The sequence below is a fragment of the Aythya ferina genome (assembly GCF_964211825.1).
Source record: "Aythya ferina genome assembly, chromosome: 6".
NCBI lineage: Eukaryota > Metazoa > Chordata > Aves > Anseriformes > Anatidae > Aythya > Aythya ferina.
In genome coordinates, this window is record NC_140303.1 from 22280961 (window position 1) to 22301924 (window position 20964).

General features: G+C 38.6%; 1 protein-coding gene and 2 long non-coding RNA genes across 7 annotated transcripts in view; all 3 read left to right on the forward strand.

The window, feature by feature from the left end:
• STK39 (serine/threonine kinase 39) overlaps positions 1 to 11083 on the forward strand; it is a 127536-nt gene extending 116453 nt beyond the window's left edge. For all 4 annotated transcript variants that reach the window (XM_084523208.1, XM_084523207.1, XM_084523206.1 and 1 more), the window contains 2 exons: positions 3883 to 3947; positions 9589 to 11083. In XM_084523208.1, coding sequence (XP_084379334.1) covers positions 3883 to 3947; positions 9589 to 9663 — 140 coding nt within the window. In that variant the 3' untranslated portion in view covers positions 9664 to 11083. The remainder of the gene's footprint in view (positions 1 to 3882; positions 3948 to 9588) is intronic.
• Positions 11084 to 11502: 419 nt separating this feature from the next.
• The window catches only part of LOC311438623, a 227453-nt gene continuing 217991 nt past the window's right edge, over positions 11503 to 20964 (forward strand). For both annotated transcript variants that reach the window (XR_014694224.1, XR_014694225.1), the window contains exon 1: positions 11503 to 11648. This is a non-coding gene — a long non-coding RNA (uncharacterized lncRNA). The remainder of the gene's footprint in view (positions 11649 to 20964) is intronic.
• On the forward strand, positions 13274 to 14364 carry LOC311438969. Its single transcript, XR_014694477.1, has 2 exons — positions 13274 to 13672; positions 13808 to 14364. It is a non-coding gene; the product is annotated as an uncharacterized lncRNA (long non-coding RNA).

Here is a 20964-nt window from a genome sequence, read left to right on the forward strand (position 1 = left end):
CTGACACAAATTTCTAGGTGTATTTCAGGAGACTTTGCATACTTAATCATCAAAATTGTGTAGGTGTAGTAACAGTCCTAAACTTTTAAAGTATATCCTTAATAGTAGTAAGTTGTTTTAAATGTAACAACTTAATTTATTGCATTTAAAGTAGGCTGAGTCTTCCATTCTAGAGTATGGTGTTTAACTTTCATTTTTGTAACCTTGAGGATGTCTTATTTGTAGTTAAGGTGGAATCCCAGTCTTTTTGGAGAAGTAATTGGAAGGCAGTGCAAGCTGGCTGTCAGGAAGGATTTTTAGCTGCTTGGATGGCTTCTGCTGCCTGTGCTGCAGGCTCTGTTTCTGAAGGAAAATAACTAAACTGGAGATGCCATGAACACCTGCAGTTCTTGTTTCACTGATGTTTTTCCTAGCTATTTACATCAGGACATGAAAGATTCAAGTTATCAGTTGAGTCAATATCTTCAAGCTATTCAGCACTGGGACACGTCTCTCTGCACGTGTATGCTTACTGAAGTACCTAGAACCTTTCATTTATACTAATATAAAAAGGATCATAATTATCTCATGATCTCTTAAAAAAACAAACAAAACATATTTTAGACACAAAGTGTGTGTTTCAGGAAACTAAGTTAAGACAATTGGCTCTAATTGTTGGCCTTGCCTTCTAAATAAAGACAAAGACCTACAAAAACAAAAGCAAGGAGTTAGAAAAAGGAGCAAGCTACCCAACAGTACTATGTGGTTTTGGTAGGTAATTACTCACACGTTTCATTCTTAGTTAATTACTTGCATTTTCAGATATTGTAGAAAGAGCCAGCCTTTGGGGGGATTTGCATTCATTGTGGCTTTATCAAACTATTAATGACATTATCCTGGCAAACTCAATTTTCCTGCCTTTCAGTAAAGGCCAGAAAATGTAAAACTCAGAGTATCAGAAGTCACTGGTGAAACACCAGTTTTACTTGAACAATGCTGAATGTATATAACTGAAATTGAAAAGTTATCTATAGAAAACTGCAGGTGTGCCTATTTTTATGTAAATTCTTATTCTAATATTATGGAATCTTTGCAGGTCTGCTTTCTCATTTTCAAGCGTAGCCTGAAAACATCTGGCATCACTCCCTTAAATCCTCCTAATCTTCTGTTTGATTAAACACATCCCACTGTAGTTATGGCCCATCAGAGAAGGAAAAATAAAGCATATTTCATATGCTTACTTCAGATGTCTCTCCAGCATTTTATATGTAAAAGGTTTTGGCTTGTGTTCATATTAAAAGTAAAGACTGGTGAACAAATAACTGTAGCATCTAATGAACCAGGTTTTTTGAAAAGCAATTTTGTAAAGAAAGTTACCAATCTAAAATATCACTCCTTTCTGTAACAGATTTTAATAAAGATAAGTAAATTGACTCAACTATTTACATATATTGCTAATATCTCTCTTGCTACTTTTGCTTTCAAAATTTGAATTTCTTCCCTGGTAAAGAATCAGTGGGGGGGAGAGGAGGGGTGTTAAGCTTTTTAAGATTTGATACTGCTTGTGAAGACCTCAATCCTGCTTGATAATTGTATGTGATATTTATTAAAACACTTGCTGATAAGCTAGCTGGTGCTTGCAAGTGCAGGAACAGTAACTTTGCCCAAAGGCAGGTGGCAGTTCTTGCATTCAGGTGAAATAGCCAAGCAGCCTGCTGACTTGCAGTTGTCATCCTACAGCTGGACTGCATTAAATGAAAGGCTGGCCCTCTTGAAGGCCCATTTAAAGCTCGTCTTACTGTAATGTTTTATAATAGGTAAAGTTAGAAGTTTTTGGACTTGAGATCCGATTCTTTATCTCATTTTGTAGATCTGAATCTCTCTTTGGTGAAGCCAAGTAACTCTAGCTGGAGAATTTATTTTATTTTGCTTTAAAGAAATGTTTATGGGGCTTTGGATAAACCAGAACTCTCTTGAGTACATGATCTTATTTTATAGATATTTAAGACATACAAACTTGAAGATATTCTATCATGGCTTCAGGAGCTATGAGCCTGAACACAATATTTTTGCCTTCATGTGAGATTAAGTATTAATTACAATGAAAAGCATTATCTGTATTTGCGTGTATTTTGATAGGTAGGACATATTGCAATAAAAATGAATTACTGATTGTGGAAGTGAACTGTGTGATTAAAATAAAAACTGTTTGTAATGACTAGAATAAAGATTATGAGTAATGAAACTTTAAAAGTGGAAAGACTTTCTATTTTAGTGGCTGTAGCTGAGTTCATTTAACTGTGAAGATTATTATTTTTTCTTTCCAAGAAGTGTTCCACACAGAATGTACCTTCTGCTTGTTTTTTAATGTTCGTTTTTATTTTCAAATACTTTTTCATCCCTGGTTTAATTTGTTACAGGTCTGCAAGCAATATTCTGCCATTTTAATGGTATAGAGAAAATGAGACCCCCAAAATTTTTTTTTGCATTTAATGGTGGTAAACATTAGGTTGGCATAATTGTTTATTTCTTTAAATTCCCTAGCCAAATACGGTACTTCCCTCTGTGGGGCCAAATTTTGTTTTGCTATACAGAGTGAATCGTGTACTACCAGGCTTACTAGAGTGAAAATCTTGTCACTGTGTTACTAGAACCAGTGGAAGAAGTAGGAACCTGAATTTTGATGCATGCTTCAAACATACGTGTAGCAGTAGGACATTCAACTTGCAAATTGTTTTCTCGATATCTTATATTCCACGTTAGGAAGTCCATGGCAAGTATTGTTACAGAGAACATCTAGCTTGATGTTTCTCTGCTGTATGATACTTACCTTACAGTATACTAAGAAGTCTCTACTACTTAATACCTGTTTATTTCATGTCTCAATAGCTCTGCAAAGTGTGGATTCTTTTTCTCACGTTGATATCCTGTTGATGACATCTTGTGCTCATCAGTCAGTTTTGAACAGAGGCTTTTAGTTATTCAGTTAGCACAGGGTCTAGTACTGTGCAAAGCTGGCGAGCAAGTTCAGTAAACCAACAAAGCTGAAAGCAGCCACATTTTTTGTCCAATATTAACAGTAACAATATTGTGTATAAAAAATAAAACCACCAAAACTAATACCACAATTAAAAATTTGACTTGTGTGCTTTCATAGAAAAAAGGTTTATTTTCTTCCCTCCTCTGTTTTTTTTTTTTTTTATCTGTAGATTTATTTAGTGTTCACTACTGTTGCATCACAAATATTGGTCATACATAGAGTAGTTTTAAGATTAGTTTCTTATTTTATATCATTCTTATTTTTGCTATGTCGTCATCCCCCACGGTTCAGTGAGTTGTAAGATCACTAAGGGTCTGTGTGGGTCCTGTTGCCAGCCCAAATAAGGGACAGAAGCACAAATATATAGCCACGAGGAACAGAACATCTGGAGGAAAATGAGCTCAGTCTTATCCTAGAAACTTGTGCTGATGGAGGCCCAAGTTATTAGCAGAACTACAGTAAAAATCTTTAGAGCTGTGGCTCTGCATAGCCGTTGCTACTTGTTTATGACTTACCATGCACTTGCATTTGTGTGATTGTTGAGCAAGTTTAGGGAATAGACTAGGCTGAAAAATCATTGTTTGAGGGTTTTCTATCATGTGGTTTTCAGGCTTTTTTCCTTTACTCAGTTCACGTAGGCACAAAATACAAGCTACCACAAAAGAGAGGACACAGGTTTATGGCAGCCGAGTTGCCCTCTGACATCCAAGCGAAAACTAGAGTGCAATTAAGTGATTCAAGTGGTAACTTACAGGCTTGTATGTGTATAGAATTAAGATGATAGCCCAGCATGAGTATGAGGTTTGATGCCATGTTGAATGCAATTTTCTGTAAAATAATTTTTTTCATACTTTATTTTACAGTTGCTGCTAACTTACAGAAGATAGTAGATGACCCAAAGGCCTTGAAAACATTGACTTTTAAGTTGGTAAGTTCCTAAGTAATGGGTAATACAGCAAATACAACTTGAGAAACAGAATTATTCTCTTATTAAAGAACAGACTGTTAATTCTTTTTCAAATAGTTGAAAATGCTATGCCAACCATTTAGCAAAAACTGAAAAACATTTTCTAGCCTTTTCTACATCAGCTGAAAAACATGACAAGAAACTGCTCTTAAAGGTTTGAGCTTGTAATGCTTGAACAAAGCTTTCTATCTGTGACAGTATCTCTTCTGACTTCCTGAGGGTGAAAGCATCTATATTTTTGTGCTGTTTCTCATTCTCTTCCATCTGTCCTAATATATTTTAACCAGTTGGATGCTGTCATCCAATAAAGTTGTCAAAGATTAAGTACATGTGAATTTAATGCAACTTCTGTCTTTGATAGGGTGGAGAAGGGTGGTAAAGGTGTGGGGAGAATCCTTATAGAACAGTTACATTTGAATGTAGTTATTACTTAGAGAAACAGAATAGGGAGCGTGTCAACTTTTTGTGAGAAGTTCTCAATTTGTGAGCTGTGACTGACAGTCATGCCCACCAGTTGCAAAACAGAAGTCTGTAGAAAAGATGATATCAAAAGTGCTCACAAGGCTGATTTTAATCTCTAGACCAGTTACAGCACTGATTTTTTGTAAGACAGCCAATTAGATTTACACTGCAAAGTAATAATTTGCATTTTCCAGTTATCCAGAAACTCTTGCAAGGAATTGTGGAATATTTTATTTTCATTATGGACTTCTGAAGGTGATCTAGCTCAACTTTCTGCTCAAAGCAAGGCCAGCTTTGAACTTGCATGAGGTTACTCATGGCCTTCCCTGGTTTAATTTGAATGTTGAAGGATAGAGATTCATTTGAGCAACCTGTTCTGATATTTAACCACTCTCATTGTGAGCAGTTTTTTTTCACTAGTTTCTTAATGGAATTTACCATGCTTCCATTTGTTTCCACTGTCCTCTGTCCTTCTATTGCACACCTTCAAGAAGAGCGTGGCTTCATCTTCTCTCTCTTCTTTCTCTATATAACCTCCCTTGTAGTAGTTGAAGAGGGCAGGAAGATCTCCTTTTCGTCTTCTCTTCTTAAGGGTTTTCTGCTTTTCTGCAGATGTCATGCGCTCTTGCCAACTAATCTTGGTAGCTTTCCACTGGACTCTCCAGTACATCATGTCTGTCTGTACTGAGGAGCCCAACTGTGGACACAGTACTTCAAGTGAAATCTCCAAAGCATCAAACTGAGAGAACAATCACCTCCTGCCTGTTGGCTATGCCTTTGCTAATCCAGCCCTATACACAGCAGTCATCACTGAAAGCATATGTTGCTGCCTCACCCTCAACATGTTGTCCACTGGTAACCCAGGTCCTTTCCACAGAGCTGGGGTACTTCAAAAGCTGCCTGGTATGTTCTGACATAATTCTAGCTGTAAGGAGTTGCTTATGCACATAAAAATGCCATTGAGCAGCTGTGTGCACAACAGGAAGAAGAAGCAGACGTCACTTGTTCATCAGTTTGTGAAGTAATTTCCTTATTGAATGTGGGCAGTCCTCAGTGAAAGGACTTAACCCTGACCCCACTATTTCTGTCAAATGTCTTTAATAGTGACAACCTAAGAAATAGTGTAATGGAAATGGTTTTTAGGTAGTCTAAAGGAAGCATGAAGGAAAGAAACTAATTGCTATAATATTCATGGAGTCTGGATTTTATCTCATTTTCAGCTATTTCATTGAGTAGATAAGTTGACGGATGAGGTGACTGAAATTACTATGTGTGAGAGAGAACCTAAAACCTACTTTAACAGGACATTAGGGATATGAAGTCAAGTAGTTCCACCACTTTGCAGGGGGGAGGACATTCATTCACATAAGTTCTGAGGAATTTTGAAGTTTCAGTGAAAAACAGGTGAAAAACCCAGGGAAGAACTGCAGAAAGAACTAAATTGGAGAAAACTACCTGTTAGGTTAAGTTCCCTCTATCTCTACTCTTAGTTCTGGTAGTCCTCTGTAAATGGACACTTTCTTCCAATCCCACTTCTTCCAACACCTGCCACTATTTCAGTTACAAAGGTCACCCTTTCCGCTGCTTTCTTGTCCTTAGTTCTTCACATCAACCTTCTTTCAGCGAAGCATCCACCCTTGAAAGTTAATCTTGCTTCCATTGTATTTCATTACTGTTTGCCCCTCCAATCCTCTTTTTATCTTCTATATCTGTATCACAGGAAACTGACATCGTGCCTGGGACTGCTCTGAATTGCAGTATTTGCCCTGGACCATGAGTCCTAATTTCGGTTGATTTTGATGTGCTCATGATGGATATAATTTAATATTAATAACTTTTATTCCAAAGTCTTAATTCAGAATTGATGTGCTGCATTTGTTTTTATTTCTTGGTAAAATCAAGTTGAAAAATTTACATACCTAAAACTATCGAATGATTAGCTATGTAAATACCAAACTCTTGACAATTAGCTTTCAGCACCCCTTGCTGAGAATGACTCAGACACATGTGAAAGACTAGACTGAACGCCTATTAGATAAGTGAGTCTCCAGAATCACAGCTTTGTTTATAAAAGCAGCTGCTTCAGATGGGCTGTAAAGAGCCGTTTTTAGAGTAAGTGACCTAGTTGGTGATAATGTATTAATTCAGGATTGTTCTTCCGATGTCATTTTTTAAATATAGATTTGAGTAATTTTATCTGACTAAATCATTTGGACTCTTTTTTCCTCTACAGTCTAGTAAAATTAGCAGAAAAGAGCTGTTTCCTTTTAGGAAGGGATTGGGGTACAGGACATGTAACTCAAATGGTTTTGTTTCTTTGCCCCTTACTATCTAAATATAGCTTAAAGGTTGATGCTTTTTTTTCCTTTTTTTTTTTTTTTTTTTTTAACTGATCTGTTCTTGCTGTCTAAATATCTTACTTTGGCTTTATTGTATAAGCAATGGAATCTCACCAAGACTGTTTAGATAAATAGATATACCAGAGGTGATATAGAAGTTTGCATTGTTCTAATTCACATACTTAAATTAGAGGCTTGAGATTCTGAAATTTAATATCCCATAGTATCCAGTTATTGTTTTTATACATTGAAAACAAAGCAACTTGAAAACTTAGGTTGGGGTATTTCTGTGTTTTAGCTTGATGTATTGCTTAAATGCTGGGGTGCAGTCAGTGTCACAAGGTGTTTCAGATTCCAGTGAGTGAATGGTGTTACGTTCATATGCCTTATCGCAGTGAGAATTAATAGACAGGCCTAAATCAATGTCTTTGTCCCTTCTAAAGGTAAGTTCCACTGGCTAGGTAACAGTTCCTGAGGTTAATTTTTAACCTAAGTCTCTTGCTGACAGTTTTAACCAGCTCCCTGGGAAAAGAACATAACTACAAGAAGTATCTAATTAATTCTTACTCTTGGTTAACTTAATACATGTTCAGTTTCTACCTGTTCTTATATTGTGTAGTGGGGTAGCTAAATAAACTGTCCAGGAGAATTTTCATTTGTTTGTTTTCTTCACCTCTCAGTAAGGTCTTACTGAATCTGGGAGTGCTTATATATGATTTTATTAAAACACATTTTTTTGGTAAATATTTCATGGGGATTCAAAGTCTAAATCTAGGTAATCCTATATCCATTCGGAGGATTCAATTGGAAAGTGTTCTTTAGTATAGGATTAGTTACTATTTGTGGACAAGGAATCTGGTTAGTATCTCAGTGCTTGCAGATTGCTTTTGCTGGTATTTTGCTGGTATATTATTTCTATTCAAATAGCAAGTGTTCTCATTTGGGAAACAGGAACTTATGTCTTCAGCATTTCTGTCTTTAATGAACTTATTTATTATTTTGGCAATAATTAAAGTAAGGTGTCTGAATGAATCTGTCTTTAAAGTTTTGTCTCCTTGTGTATTTAAGTGCATCTTTGATCTTACAATGGTGATGTTCTACAAAACATGCATAATATTAAACCTCCTTCACTTGTGGTGGCTAACACAGAATTATGACTTCTCTGCAGGATCCAGCTGTCCACACTTTTGGAAGGAGGCTGCTTTAATACACAAGTAATCTTGAGGAAACACAAAATTATTATGCAGCATAATTAACATTTTACCTAAGGATTTTTCGTGTGAAAAAAGGGAGAAAATACCATTAATGAAAGAATGCGTTCAGTCCCTTAACAGTGAATTGCAAATAGTAAGAGCTCTTCTCATATGCTGCAGTTTGCATATAGCTTTACTATGCTAAACACAAACTCTAAGGTAGTAGGTTCCCGGTACATTAAATATTAGACAATATTGATGATCAGGACGGCATTTAAAAATCTGTTTGCATCTAGATAAAGTTGCTTAGCATGTCTTTCAGGAAATTGAAAGCTAGAGTATAGAATGATGTAAATAATACTAACTCTTTATATCATGACATTTTACATGCAAAATGCAAACTCCATTTATTTAGTAAATTTCCACTTCAAAAACACAATGAGGCTTCCTAATAACTAGTGATGGTGATCTCAGACTTTTAGCTTGCTCTTTCAATGGAATTAGACCTTTTAAATACTGCCTGAAAGGAGAACTGTGTGTGATAAAAGTAAATTTGAAGGAGTAGCTTGATGTAATGTTTTCACGAGTACCAATAAAGTTTATTTTTGGTTGTGAAAACTCAAGTATAATATCACTTGGTGCACATTGTATGTGTGATCTGAAAGGTTCTGACAGTTTGGGGGGGGGGGGTATGCTAATGATTCTGAAGGCACTTTTTGAAGTAATTTACCATTACACACTTCACCCAATTTTATTATTACTTTGAATTGTATGCTCCGTAAGTGTAGAATGCATTTAAAAAAAATTTAAAAAAGTCAATTATGTGCTACAGAAGCTGATTTTATATTTAAAAATCAAAATATTAAAATGCTTTGCCTATGTAGTATGTTTTTTTTAAAGCAGACCTAAATCAACTGTTCAATCTGAAGCAAGATGGTTTTTATATTCTTCATGTTATTTATGAAAAACGATTATTTGTGCCACTTTGTTCTGTAACAGCCACTAGTAAAGATTCTGATCTATACAATTTGAAGTGCTAGATGGTATAGTCAGAAAGGGGACGTTCTTTTGCAACTATTTGTATATACCTTTCATAGGCTGCTTCAGTTTCATGTTTAAAAAATCATTGGGTTGGTATTCCGAACAGACTTTGTAGCTGGACTCAGGAGCCTTTTTTCAGACATGGGTGTCTACAGCACAACAGTAAAAGGTGGATTCTGTATATGTAGGTTATTTGCTCAAGTGACAATGGCATGCTCAGATGAATAAAAAAGTTCAGCTCACATTTGGGAAGTTTGGGTTAAAGAATTTTGGTCCTTAAGTGACCTTTTGGGATCGCTGCAGAGAGCATTTTGTTTCTCTGTGTTCATTTCACAATCTTTCATGTTTTTTTTGTTTGTTTGTTTGTTTTTTCCAATATTGATTCGAAGATTGTGCTAAAATGAAGGGTGCGTTGACTGATGCTGACGGAAAATACACCGAGTAATGTGAAAGCTTTCCTCCAAGTAAGCTGTTTGCTGACTAGGCAATACAGGGAAAATTTATAGCCTGATTGTCAAACACTCCTTTTTAACCTGATGTCCTAAACATTTCTGTTTTTACTTGCAGGCCTCTGGCTGTGATGGCACTGAGATTCCTGATGAAGTGAAACTGATTGGGTTTGCTCAGTTAAGTGTCAGCTGATGTCTGTCCCATGCCCCAAGCCGAATTGTGAGATTACGAAGAGGCCAGCTTAGATGCAAAGGAAAATTAATGCACCACACACTGAGTTCTGCTTCATTCTCTAGCAATTCACAAAGTCAGAACAAGCAAAGCCCACAGCTACACCGCTGCTGCTAATGTTCAAAATGCTACTAAATGTCTTTTAGCAGTTGATTTGGATTTCCCCCAAGTGAAAAGCCTGTGGAAATGCACTCAGGTGGCTGTATTCATTGGTTACAAAAGGAATTTTCTATCAAGCTTCTTTCATAAACTTTTGAGTGATACTATTTTCTTCTTGTACTTGTGGTTGATAATACTGCCTCTGTTCTGTTATACTTAGAAGTTAGCATAAATATAAAAGTTGAGAATTACTAGCTGAACTTGAATTCTAGTTTTAAAACTGACTGTGAATTTTATTTTTCATATATTTATGCTTTACACATCCTAGTAATAAGAAAATTATTTGACTTGGTTACATGTTATTTGCAGTTAATCTCCCATTATTTAAAAATAATAATAATTCAGGTATATCTTTGAACTTCTAGGCTGCGTTTTTTGTTTTTTGTTTTTTTGTTTTTAATCAATTAATTAGGCATTAGCAAGCTTTTGTTAGTTGTGTCTAAAAACCAGTCCACAAACTGATTGTCAAGGATGTGGGAGGTGCCTTGAAGACATTAATGTTTTAAGAATGTGCCTGAGGCTGCTTCAATTTAGAATAATCTCCATTTTCTGTAAGTACCATATATGTGGTACTATATAATAGTAATCTGAGCAAGGAGGGGTTATACAGTAGCAAAGGTGTTAGAGTATTTTGACTATGCTTTATTGGGGAGTGTATGAGCTAGAACTACTTTAAACTGTTGTTGTTGAGGTAGACTGCTTACTGTGTCCATCTCTGACTTGATGTATCCTTAATGATAGAAACTGGTTTCATACAGGTGATAAAAACTTGAAGAACAGATTTCTGAAGCTTTACTTGAAATTCTGCAAAATACCAAGGTGGAGTAAAAATAATAGGGCTTTGTGCAATGATCCAGTAAAACTGTTAGAAAGAAAACACTTCTGACCCAAGTAGTCTTATGCTTAACCTGTGGCATAGATGTTATGGAGCTAGTGAACCCTAGAAAGATTATCAAATATGGAGACACGTTTCTCGGACATTACAATTTAAACTACTTCCTAGCTAATCCTAGATAAACGGCAGCTCTTTAATGTACTGAAAATGGCAAATATATATTATTAAGAGAAGTTATTTATAATGCCTTGTCATAATCGTTGAGGTGTTCTAGAGCCATTTGCGTATGACTCAGTGTAATTCCATTCCATCCTCTTGTTTACATGATGATTACTCCAAGATGACTGCAAAGGTAAAAAATAAAAATAGAAGTGTATTGCACAAACAGATTTGCATTTTGAATTTCTGTGTTCTGTGTACATTTCAATTGCTGTGTGGTGGGGTGATGTTATAACTCTTTGCTGCCTTTATTTAGTTGATGATGAGTGGTACCTGTACAAGGTACATGGCTCCCTATGTTTTGGAGAAGAAAGGGAGAAAATACCATTTTCCTGTTCACAGTGCTTTGCGGAAGCCATTTTTAAGACTTTGAACTGCTGAGGTGTTCATACTTCAAGAAATTATTCTGGAGCAGGACTTCTATTCTTGTGGGAAGCTGGTGTGTCTGAGGAGGGCGCCTTAGGGCGGGGCTAGGGCTGTGACCTGCTGCTGCTGGCCCAGGTGTGGGCTGATGGCTGCAGCTGGGACTTGCTGGGGGCAATTAAGGCCCTCCCCAGGTGACTGGTGCCCTCAGGACCAGTATCTGGAAAGCCTGGTGCCTGGGTGAAGGCTTTGGTGGTGCGTGGCTGCAGTGGCCAGGGGCTGGGTGCTGTGCTGTGGCGGGCAGAATGGCCCTGTGCTCCAGTGGGGCCAGGCCTGGCCTGCATCCAGCTGAAGAGAGCCAACAAAAATGGTAAGTGTGCCCCTCGGTGACAAAAACTGTGCGTCTTTCCTTCGCTTTGAGGTACTGTGTAGGAGCTAGTGTGACATTATTGATGATCTGCTCAGTATCGCTTACGTATCAGCAGTACCTCATCTCAGCACACTCTTCCAGGCTGTTGATCCTTGCCAACCTTTGGCTGATGCTTTCCCTGGGTTGGCCCCTGCACGCTTTGCTGCTGGCTGCCCCGAGCCCAGCTGCTGGAGAAGCTGGGACAGGGGACTTGTGGCTGCCACCAGTGGCAGCGGGGACAAAGGCCATGCTGTGGGGCAGATGCCAGAACAGGGCCTGGTGCCTCTGCCATGGTTGTGGTGGGCGAGGACTGAGGGCAGCGTGCCTCTGAGCTGAGGGAAGGCTGCAATTTAGCACAGCTAATTAGTCATAATCAACCTTTGTATTGAAATGAGAGTAAATCAGAAAGTACCGTAAATGTGTGTCTTCCAGGGAAAAGAGTTAATTTCCTACTCCAATGAGAACAATTGGTGGCTGTGCAGAACCAGAAGGAGTTATGTTCAGGGCATTACTGTTCGACTATTTTTTGTTACATATATTAACGCCTGCTTCTCAAAATGTTGTGCCAGCATTGACTAATCCATCTTCAAAGCAGTTAGCTTTCTTTTTCAGGCAAACAAATGATTGTTCAGGGTACCTTGTTGTTTTCACAGGTCTATAAAAGAAGTCAGAATATGTTAAATGATGAGAATCTTGTGCCACTCACTGGCCGCCTCCCCTAAAATCGGGAAAAGAGTGTTGGAGTATGAGTAGCAACTGTCAGAAGTGCTTACATGCCGTGCTGGTTGGGACTGCAGGAGGTATCTAAATAAAAAGGAATGTAAATACTTTAATTGAAGCATTCAGCAGCATTGTAACAAGATAAAACTGCAGTTGTTACGCACTTGCAGTCTGAAGCAGAAACATGGAAATACTTCACTGAGCTTCCTTGGCTCAGTGAGACAGCAAATTCATGCGGCAAACTTGTGCAGCAGTGCTTTTTATCACAGCTGTGTTGGGGCTGTTTGTTAAATGTTTTTTTTTTTTTTGCGGCTACTAAAGTATTGTTAAGAAATACAGCATAAGCAAAATGAGTTTGGAAGAAAACTGGCCTGAGGGAAAAGGCAGTTTAAGCTTTAAAGCCTGTTAAAATGACGTTCATGAATTAGTTTCTGCCCCCAAATGTATACAGATGAAAAAAGGTGAAAATAAACAGTAAGTTGCAATAGAAAGTAGTGTAGAAGTGATGACAGAAATAGACACCAAATCTAATAGGAATTAGCTTCCTGAATACCACATCCAGATAGTCTGAATATCAAGGGAAAAGAGAAAAACAGAAACTACTCACTTGTTCCATGTTTACATGAAGGAGAATGGATACAGTTCTCATTTGTGACATGACACGTACTGCTCCAAAGCAGTTGTGGTGCACATCTTACGAAGGTGTTGCTGGACAAACCTTGGGCCTGCTGCTGCCTGCAGCACCTGCCTGTGTTTAGAGGAAGAGGTCTCTAATTCTAAATGAGATGAAGCTGGAACAGATGAGTTACCATTCAGCTGTCTCTGAGGCCAGGAAAATTTGGCTCAATGAAATGTTTTGAAAATTTCTATAGGGATGGTTACAAGCCACTGCTTGCAGCTTGCAGGCTCTGTGGGCTGATATCTGTCCATGGACCCAGGCCTGCCAGTGCTCTGCTTTAGCACGATGAAAATAGCAGTGTGTTGTGGACTGAGCTGGAAGTCAATAGATGAGGGGAAATAACGTTCTGTAGTTTTATTTTCAAAGCGTTAAAAAAGAAGAATATAAACATACAACTTAGCACAAAGATGTGTTTGGGGAATAACTGGTTTGTGCTTGCATAAAGGCTTGGGGGAGGAGGGACATTTCCAGCCTTTTCTCTCCTGGGATTCCAGTATGGGCTTTGGGCCAGGAAAGCTACCTCCCACTCCTGGCAATGTGCACTTCTCAGGCAAAGAAAACAGGAACACATCGTTTTTTTCCTCTGGTAAGTGCTGACCTTAGATACTCTCACCACACATACAGAGAGTTGTATGCAAACTGTAAAGCAGCTAGCAAGCTGTGATAGTAATTTTGGCTTTCTAAAAGTATTACAAATGTGTTACCGTTATTTCCTCTACAGACCTCCCTGCCCCAGAGCATACTTCTGCTTTATGGTTGAGATTAGAGGTGGAAAGAGGTAAATAAGCCAGGAAACACCACTGAATTTTTTCCCACATCCTCTTCTGAGATGAAGATGAATGTATTTCAGATGGCTTAGTCTAACTTAAGCTCTCTAACTTGGAGGCTTCCAGCGCAGCCCTGTAAAATTTGATCACGGGGCATCCCTTCAGAATGTTTTCATCCTCCACTCTTTTCCTATGAGAGTGAATGCTGTTTGCAGCTTGTAAATGATGTGCCTCCCCCTCACGCTTTTCTTAATCAGAGATTTATTTTCCTTTTCACCACCTACCTCTGCATAATGATGTCGGATGGTGAGATTGGCCTGTGCCTGAAATCAATTAACTATGATGAGGAATCTGACACAGACCTAAAACACAGCTAATTGAGTACATGGAAAATGCTGATTTTATTTAGCTGGGAGCAGAGAATGCTACCCCCACCCAGTGTTTTTCAAAGCAGCAGAAAATATGAGACCTTGCTTATAGCCAATAAAAGTTGATATATTTTTTATCTAAATTGATTGCAATATAACTTTATTTAATCAGTTGCTGCGTGTTTGTTCACTGCATCAAGTGGGCAGCCTTTCCACCCTCTTGCCATGTACTCATGCATGTGCATGCACTAAGAATGCTAATTACTTTCAAATGAGAAGTTAGAAAAGCAGCAGGAGCCTCCATCTTCAAGTTTGCTGTTCATGTGCTGTATTAATGAGCTGGTGGAGCAACTGGACTTACTCAAACCAAACAAAAACCTCCAACAAAGTCTGATTTACTTGTGTTTTATTACACAATGGTCCAACTGATTAAATATCCAGGCGCGTTAGTCGAGCATCATGACATTTTGTTTATCCATTTTCTCACTATGAATAAGCCCAACATTACAACGCACATAAAAATGTGATTTTATAGCTGCTTTATGATTGTTAGGTTATTGTTTGTCAAGCTGCTTGCATAGTCATTGTAATCTGAGATGTTGACCCAAACCTGGTAGATGTGAAGTTGCTTGCTTCTAATGATGTCCAGAATATGGGCGATGATGGATCAATGAGCAATTACAGGGACTTAGAATGTATGGTAAGAAGGAGAAATACTTAATTTTCACTGCATAAACCAATAGGGATGCAATCTTGTCCCTTTCAGGACATGAATATTTTGCTATCTAATCTTCAAATGTGAAAGCTATGCTTGTTTATTGTCTCAGTAGGGTGTAGAAAATCACTAATGCAACTGGAGCTGTTTTTGTAGAGGAACGGCTATGAAAAATTGAATTGGAATAGATGGAAAATACAATTCTTTCCTGTTTCCCCCCTTAGGTACAAATTTTATGAATTAATGAGAAACAGCTATTTTTCCAATATAAATCTTTTTGTTTGTTTGTTTGTTTGTTTTTTAATGTCTGAAAAGAACCTAGATGGTTATTTGGTTCTCTTTCATCCATGTAATAATGAGGTTCATTAGGGGAAGGTGCTGCTAATGCATAGGAGTGCTGGGGTTCTTAATATTTACTTTGAACAAAAGGCTTTTCTAGTTTCATCGTGTTTACTTGTGCATCTGCAGATCCTGTAAATCTGGCTTTGTTCTTAGAGGATAATTGACATGGCATTTCAATGTAAGGGAATTTCAGTTTGTTTTGTAACACAGCTGCCTCTTTGCTTACAGGTAGCACATGTAGCTCTCATCAAAAGGCAATTATAAGTAATGAGCCAGAAGGACCAGCGTGTGTACAGTGACTTTGAAGAGCTGAACTCTGTGCTACTCAGGTCATACAGAAACACAAAAACAGCAAAAAGATTATATTTCCCAGTTGCAAAGCTTTTTGGTGTTCTCAAAAAAAAGGCTGCAGTGCTAAATCGGAATGCATCTTTAAGGTAGAGGTCTGCATTTCTACCTGTCTCTGTGTTTTTGAACCTGGGGAACTGCATTTCTGAAGCATTCTAGCATGGAAAAAAGTAATAAAGGGAGAGCTGGAGCTGACGTACTTTGATGTTAGAACCTGTACCTGTGCTGTTTCATCATGTAAAGGGCAAGAAAAGTTTTTGAAGACTGTACCGAGAAAAGCTCCTCAGGTCTCTAACAGTTGCTATTTTCTCCAATACATCAAAGACCTTTGAGAGACCTGAGCACACCAGCGTTATTTGTAACCTTAACCTGTTGGTATTTGTAATATTAAGGTTGGGGACAGTTAGCTGGTTTTGTTTTGTTCTGGCAAATGAGTGTCTTTTGATAATGCCCTCTGTCGCACTTGTGCTCTGTTACTAACCAGCAGAGAAGAAAATGCCGCGTTAAAGAAGGAAGCTTGGAGAGTGTTCCCCCCCCGGCTTTTTATTTTTTGGTTGTGCTTTCTGTGAAGCGTTCGCATTGAGGAAAAGCGCAACAGGTACATGGTTAGGATTGTTAAACCTGGAACAATTCCCAGCAGCTCAGAGAACCGGCTACGGATCCTGTTGAATTCAATATTGTTTTTTTTTTCTTGTTATAACATCTCTGATTAAAACAAACTTTGACTCTGCTGGAGCAGTTACTCTATATTAGAAGAAACAGGAAGAGGGTGGAGAAAAACACCTTAAATTAGAACAGATAATCCAGAGGGAAGGACCGTTATTGAAATCTTGGCCCCATGAATTAATAAGATTTTACAATAGCTTCAGCGGGACTAGAATTTCACTCCCTATCTGTGTTGATTATGAGCTGCTCAGTTTACTCCTGGGGCTATAAAATGAAAAAGGATCCGATCGTGATTAGAGAGTAGGTATGATTTGAATGGAAGGTGATTACTAAAATCTCCCTGAAGTCTTCCACCCTGCTTGTGCTGCAAGCTTTTCCTATTTATAATAGCATAGTGCAGCCATCCAAGCAGAAAATGACACCAGAGAGAAAGAGTTTTCTGATTGTTTCTGATTAGGTTCAATGCTAACCTTGTAAATCTGTCTGTCAGACGGGGCACGGCCTAGTCATCCATAAACCTGATGCTTCGTGAAAGATTGAAAGGGTGAGGAAACTTTTGCACTTGCATGTTGCCTGGTACCCTTTTTTTTTTCTCCAGATGGATTCTGATCTTGGGTGGAAATTATTGAGTTCCAACTTGGCTTTAAATAAATTACTAAAGGTACTTAAGGGCACTTTGTGGTCACACATTTGTGTACTGTACAGCGGTGTTTCCTTGTTGGATTTATGAGGCTGAGAAACGTTTGAATCTGAGGTTGGTTGTTTGAAGGTAGCGTGGCTTGGAGAGGCCCATGGAAATCAAAGCAGGGCTGTGTTTATGCCAGTGAGCTGTACTTATTCCCCATTTTTTGTCATGATGCGCAGTTGTCAACATCGTCAAGCAGCCTTTTTCATAGGCAAAGATTTTCATTTTTAACAAAGTAATTGCAGATGTTCTGTAGCAAGTCTGCATGTGTTTGTTCCAGTCCAAAGACAACTGAGACTGTTGTTACATTTGCTTATGCCCTACAAATCGATCTAGGCAAGGTAAGAGCTTATGTGAAGAGTTGACAGAATATTCACTCAACTGGATGTTCTTCCTTGTGTATGGCATAAGGCAAAGGCCTAAAAATACCTTTGGAAGAGTATTCAGTGACCTTGTAGCAAATCAGATTTATGCAGGTGTAAATTATGGGCAGCTGTTGGGTGCAAAAAATGACAACAAACTGAATTAAAAAATCAGTTTTGGTCCAGGAAAGTAAACTGATTTGTTTTCTAATTTACAAACAAAATAGAGTTTGTTAGATGTAGAGTTTTGGTGTTACAGAACACTGATGACATTTTTCTTGCTGTAAAATTGTCATCCTGATAATGTTTGGTGCTGTCTTGTTTTAATAAGGGCTTTTAATAATTACTTCCAGATACTGGAACAAGCAGGTGATAAATGCTCAAGGTAGTTGAGGCATAAGATGTTATTTAGCCTCAGATAAAATTTTGTCTGTTTATTAATTGTAAAAGTTCTGCTTTGTTGCATGTTCCAGGTACGCTTGTGTTACAGATACGCCATATTATGTATTGATGCTAATGACTGCCAAGGTAACACACAGAAGTAGTATTTTGTAACTCTGTATGGCCCTCTACATCTTTTCATGGTGTTTTTTTTTTTTTCTTCCTACACTGAACTATCGTCATTCATGTTCATGTGGAAGTAAACCTGTATTAACCACATTAGCTTCCATCAGCTTGTTCTGGTGAGATTTTCCTGGCAAATGCCTGGGCTCCAGATGCTGCTAGCAGTCAGCGTGGCTTTGCAGAAGCTCCTGTAGAGATGGAGCTGGGCACAGTGCTGCCGTCCCCACACTCATGGAGGAGCCGCACGCAGCTCACCCTGCTGCATGGCAGCAAAGGGCTGGTGTGGGGACTGAGCTCCTGATAACCGTGTAATCTTCTCTGGGGGTGCACACGCTTTTGGGCTGTTCCTCTTTATTTATTTGTGGCTTGGTTCCTGTCTAGTGGGGACGTGGGAGCAATTAAAACAAACAAGCCAAAAGCTCCTACTTGACTTACCAATTTAATTTTACAGTGACATTTGATTTTTTTCAAAACCATGTCAATAAGTGTTCGGCTCTCCAAAGTAGTTTTATTTTTAACTCCTGATTTGTATATAGATAAATATTTACATGAAATGGTCGGGCTCCTTGCAGTCCACAAGATAAATAATTCTCCTTCATTCTGAAATGTTATTTTACATCAGGATTTATCTCTTCGGGTGGGCTCCAGCACTGCAGCACTTAACCCTGCAGGGGAGAAATGAGAGATTTCAAGCTGAGCCCCTGACCCTGGCCACTTGCCCTGCAGCTCTCCCTTTCTGTGGGCGATTTACTACTAGGAAGCCTTTGGGGTCCTCTCAGCGCTGCGCTGCGTGCCCTGCCTGCCCTTGCTGCCGCACCGGTGCGCGCTGTCCCCGCGGACTGCTTTGGCAGCCCCAGCTGCTGGTGTGTGGCAGAGCCCCTTGCAGGAAGCCAGCTGTGCTGAAAGCTCCCAGCTCTGCCCCTTGCTGCCTGTGCTGCAGCCACACTGACTGCTGAGCGATGTCTGAATGGTCTGTAACACAAACTGCCCCAGGTTTGCTTTATCTCAGCAGTCACGTGTGGCTTTTAAGATCTGCTACTATAGCTAAGGACAAAACCAAGCCACGGCTTCGATGCCTACGCAGTTATTTGGGGTATAGGGAAAAATTCCCCACCTGCCTGGTAGCTGCTGCTTCAGGTGCATGTAATTGGGGCTTTCTTACCGCATTCAGCCCTGGGTCTGTGCAGACTGTTTTTCTTTTGTTTGCACCTGTGAACTCGAGTTTTTCCAATTAGTCCTGGGCTCTGTTTGTATGTCAACACATTAAACTAATGGAGTGTTATTAATGCTCGATGAAATAAATCTTAACTTAGATCTGCACTTAAACAATTTGTTGCTACTTTTAAAGGCATTTGGGGTTGGAAAAAAGGCAAAACAACACTTCAACTCTGTGTGTTCAGATCTCAGTGAGAACCCTTTGAAGGGTTCAGTTGGAGACAAACACATGCACGTGTTGACACTAGCTAACACAAGTACATGACAAACAGGGGAAATAGGGGCTTCTGCTGCTTATCTAACAAAGATCATAATCCTTGTATTAGTCACAAAAGAAATCTCTATCAGTGAAAATAATTTTTATAATTAAAGGCAAAAGTATTGCCTTCTGGAGGGGATTTCAAAGCTTATCTGTTCCTGTAGAACTGAGCTGTGATACTGTCTGGATTTATGGTAAGTTAAAACAAAGAGGGATTATGTGTGTAATGTCTTATGATACCAGACACTGGCAAAATTAGGCACAAGGATGTAAATGCCCTTACTTTGCAAGATGCAAAATGGCGCCTAAATAAATTCCACTTTAACATTCAGGCATGTGAAGCTAAGTCGGTTCGTGATGTGTGCCATTTTAGTTTTTATTAACAACATATCTCTCGTTTAGATATTCTTCAATCTAGCACAGAAGATACTTTGTCAGAAAAATAAAAACAACAATTTTTTAATTGAAGTGAACTTCACCATTAATTAGAACTACTGACGTATTACCTTGAGGAAATGGAGCACGTGGTTTATGGCTAAATTAAGTATGTTGGAATTTAAATTTGATAGCAAATATATTTTTGCTGTAAATGCACTATTAGAGCTGAATTTATTGGAAAGCGTGTTAGGATGAGTTGTGGGAAGATGACAGAGTGCACACTGCTCTTGAAAACGCTGCATTTCATCATCCTGTGGGTACTGACATATTTGCAAAACTGCACTTTTTATAGTACTTTAAAAACTGTTAAAATAAATCTGTTGCCAATTGTCTGATGTATTCCAGGCAACTGCAAATCCCACAGATGAAGTTGCCTAACCCATCGTGAATTACTGTTCAAAGCAAACACACGTCTTGGCATTGCAGAGAACTGAGAATAAAGATGGATCAGAGACAGCAGCGTGTGTGAAATTTCCGAACACGTATGCTTTTCTAAAGCCGTGTTGTTATCTGACGTAGGCTTCAAAGATACAAATAGTTGTATCCTTAGTGTGTCTCTTCCTATAAAAGTTCTGCAGCCTAGTTTCAAAATGTACTTTTGTAAACTACCCTAAGTTTTTGTGTTCAGTCAGTACACGTACAGCTTGGTTGGGACATTTCCTTTTTCTCCCTCTTCAACAACAGCACCATTGGTAAAAGTAAAGCCTGGGAAGTCCCAGTTGGACTTGAAGATTTGAGAGATCTTTTCCAATGCATACAATTCCCTGTCTGCTGTAATCTTTCCTCATGAGCTGTCACCTCCTGTCAGTAAATGTCAAGGAACAGGGAAATCTTTCTCATCTCGCTTCTGTGTTTCACGTGCAATTTGCCAGCCAGTGTGTACGTACAAACGAAACTTTTCAGGTGCAATTGTTTCCATTCTCTTTACAAACGTTTGCACTACATTAAGCATTTTTTCCTTAAACAAGTGGCAGCCTTACTGAAATTGTGATGGATAAGAAAATAGGCTGTTAGGTTCTTTCAAAAGGAAGGGCATGGAAATGAAGAGAATGAAATGTGATTGATGATCAGTGTCTGAGCTGGAAAGGGAGAACACGAGGCGCTGGTAGCATTAACACCAACAAGCAGCTTCTAGTTTACTACTGATGT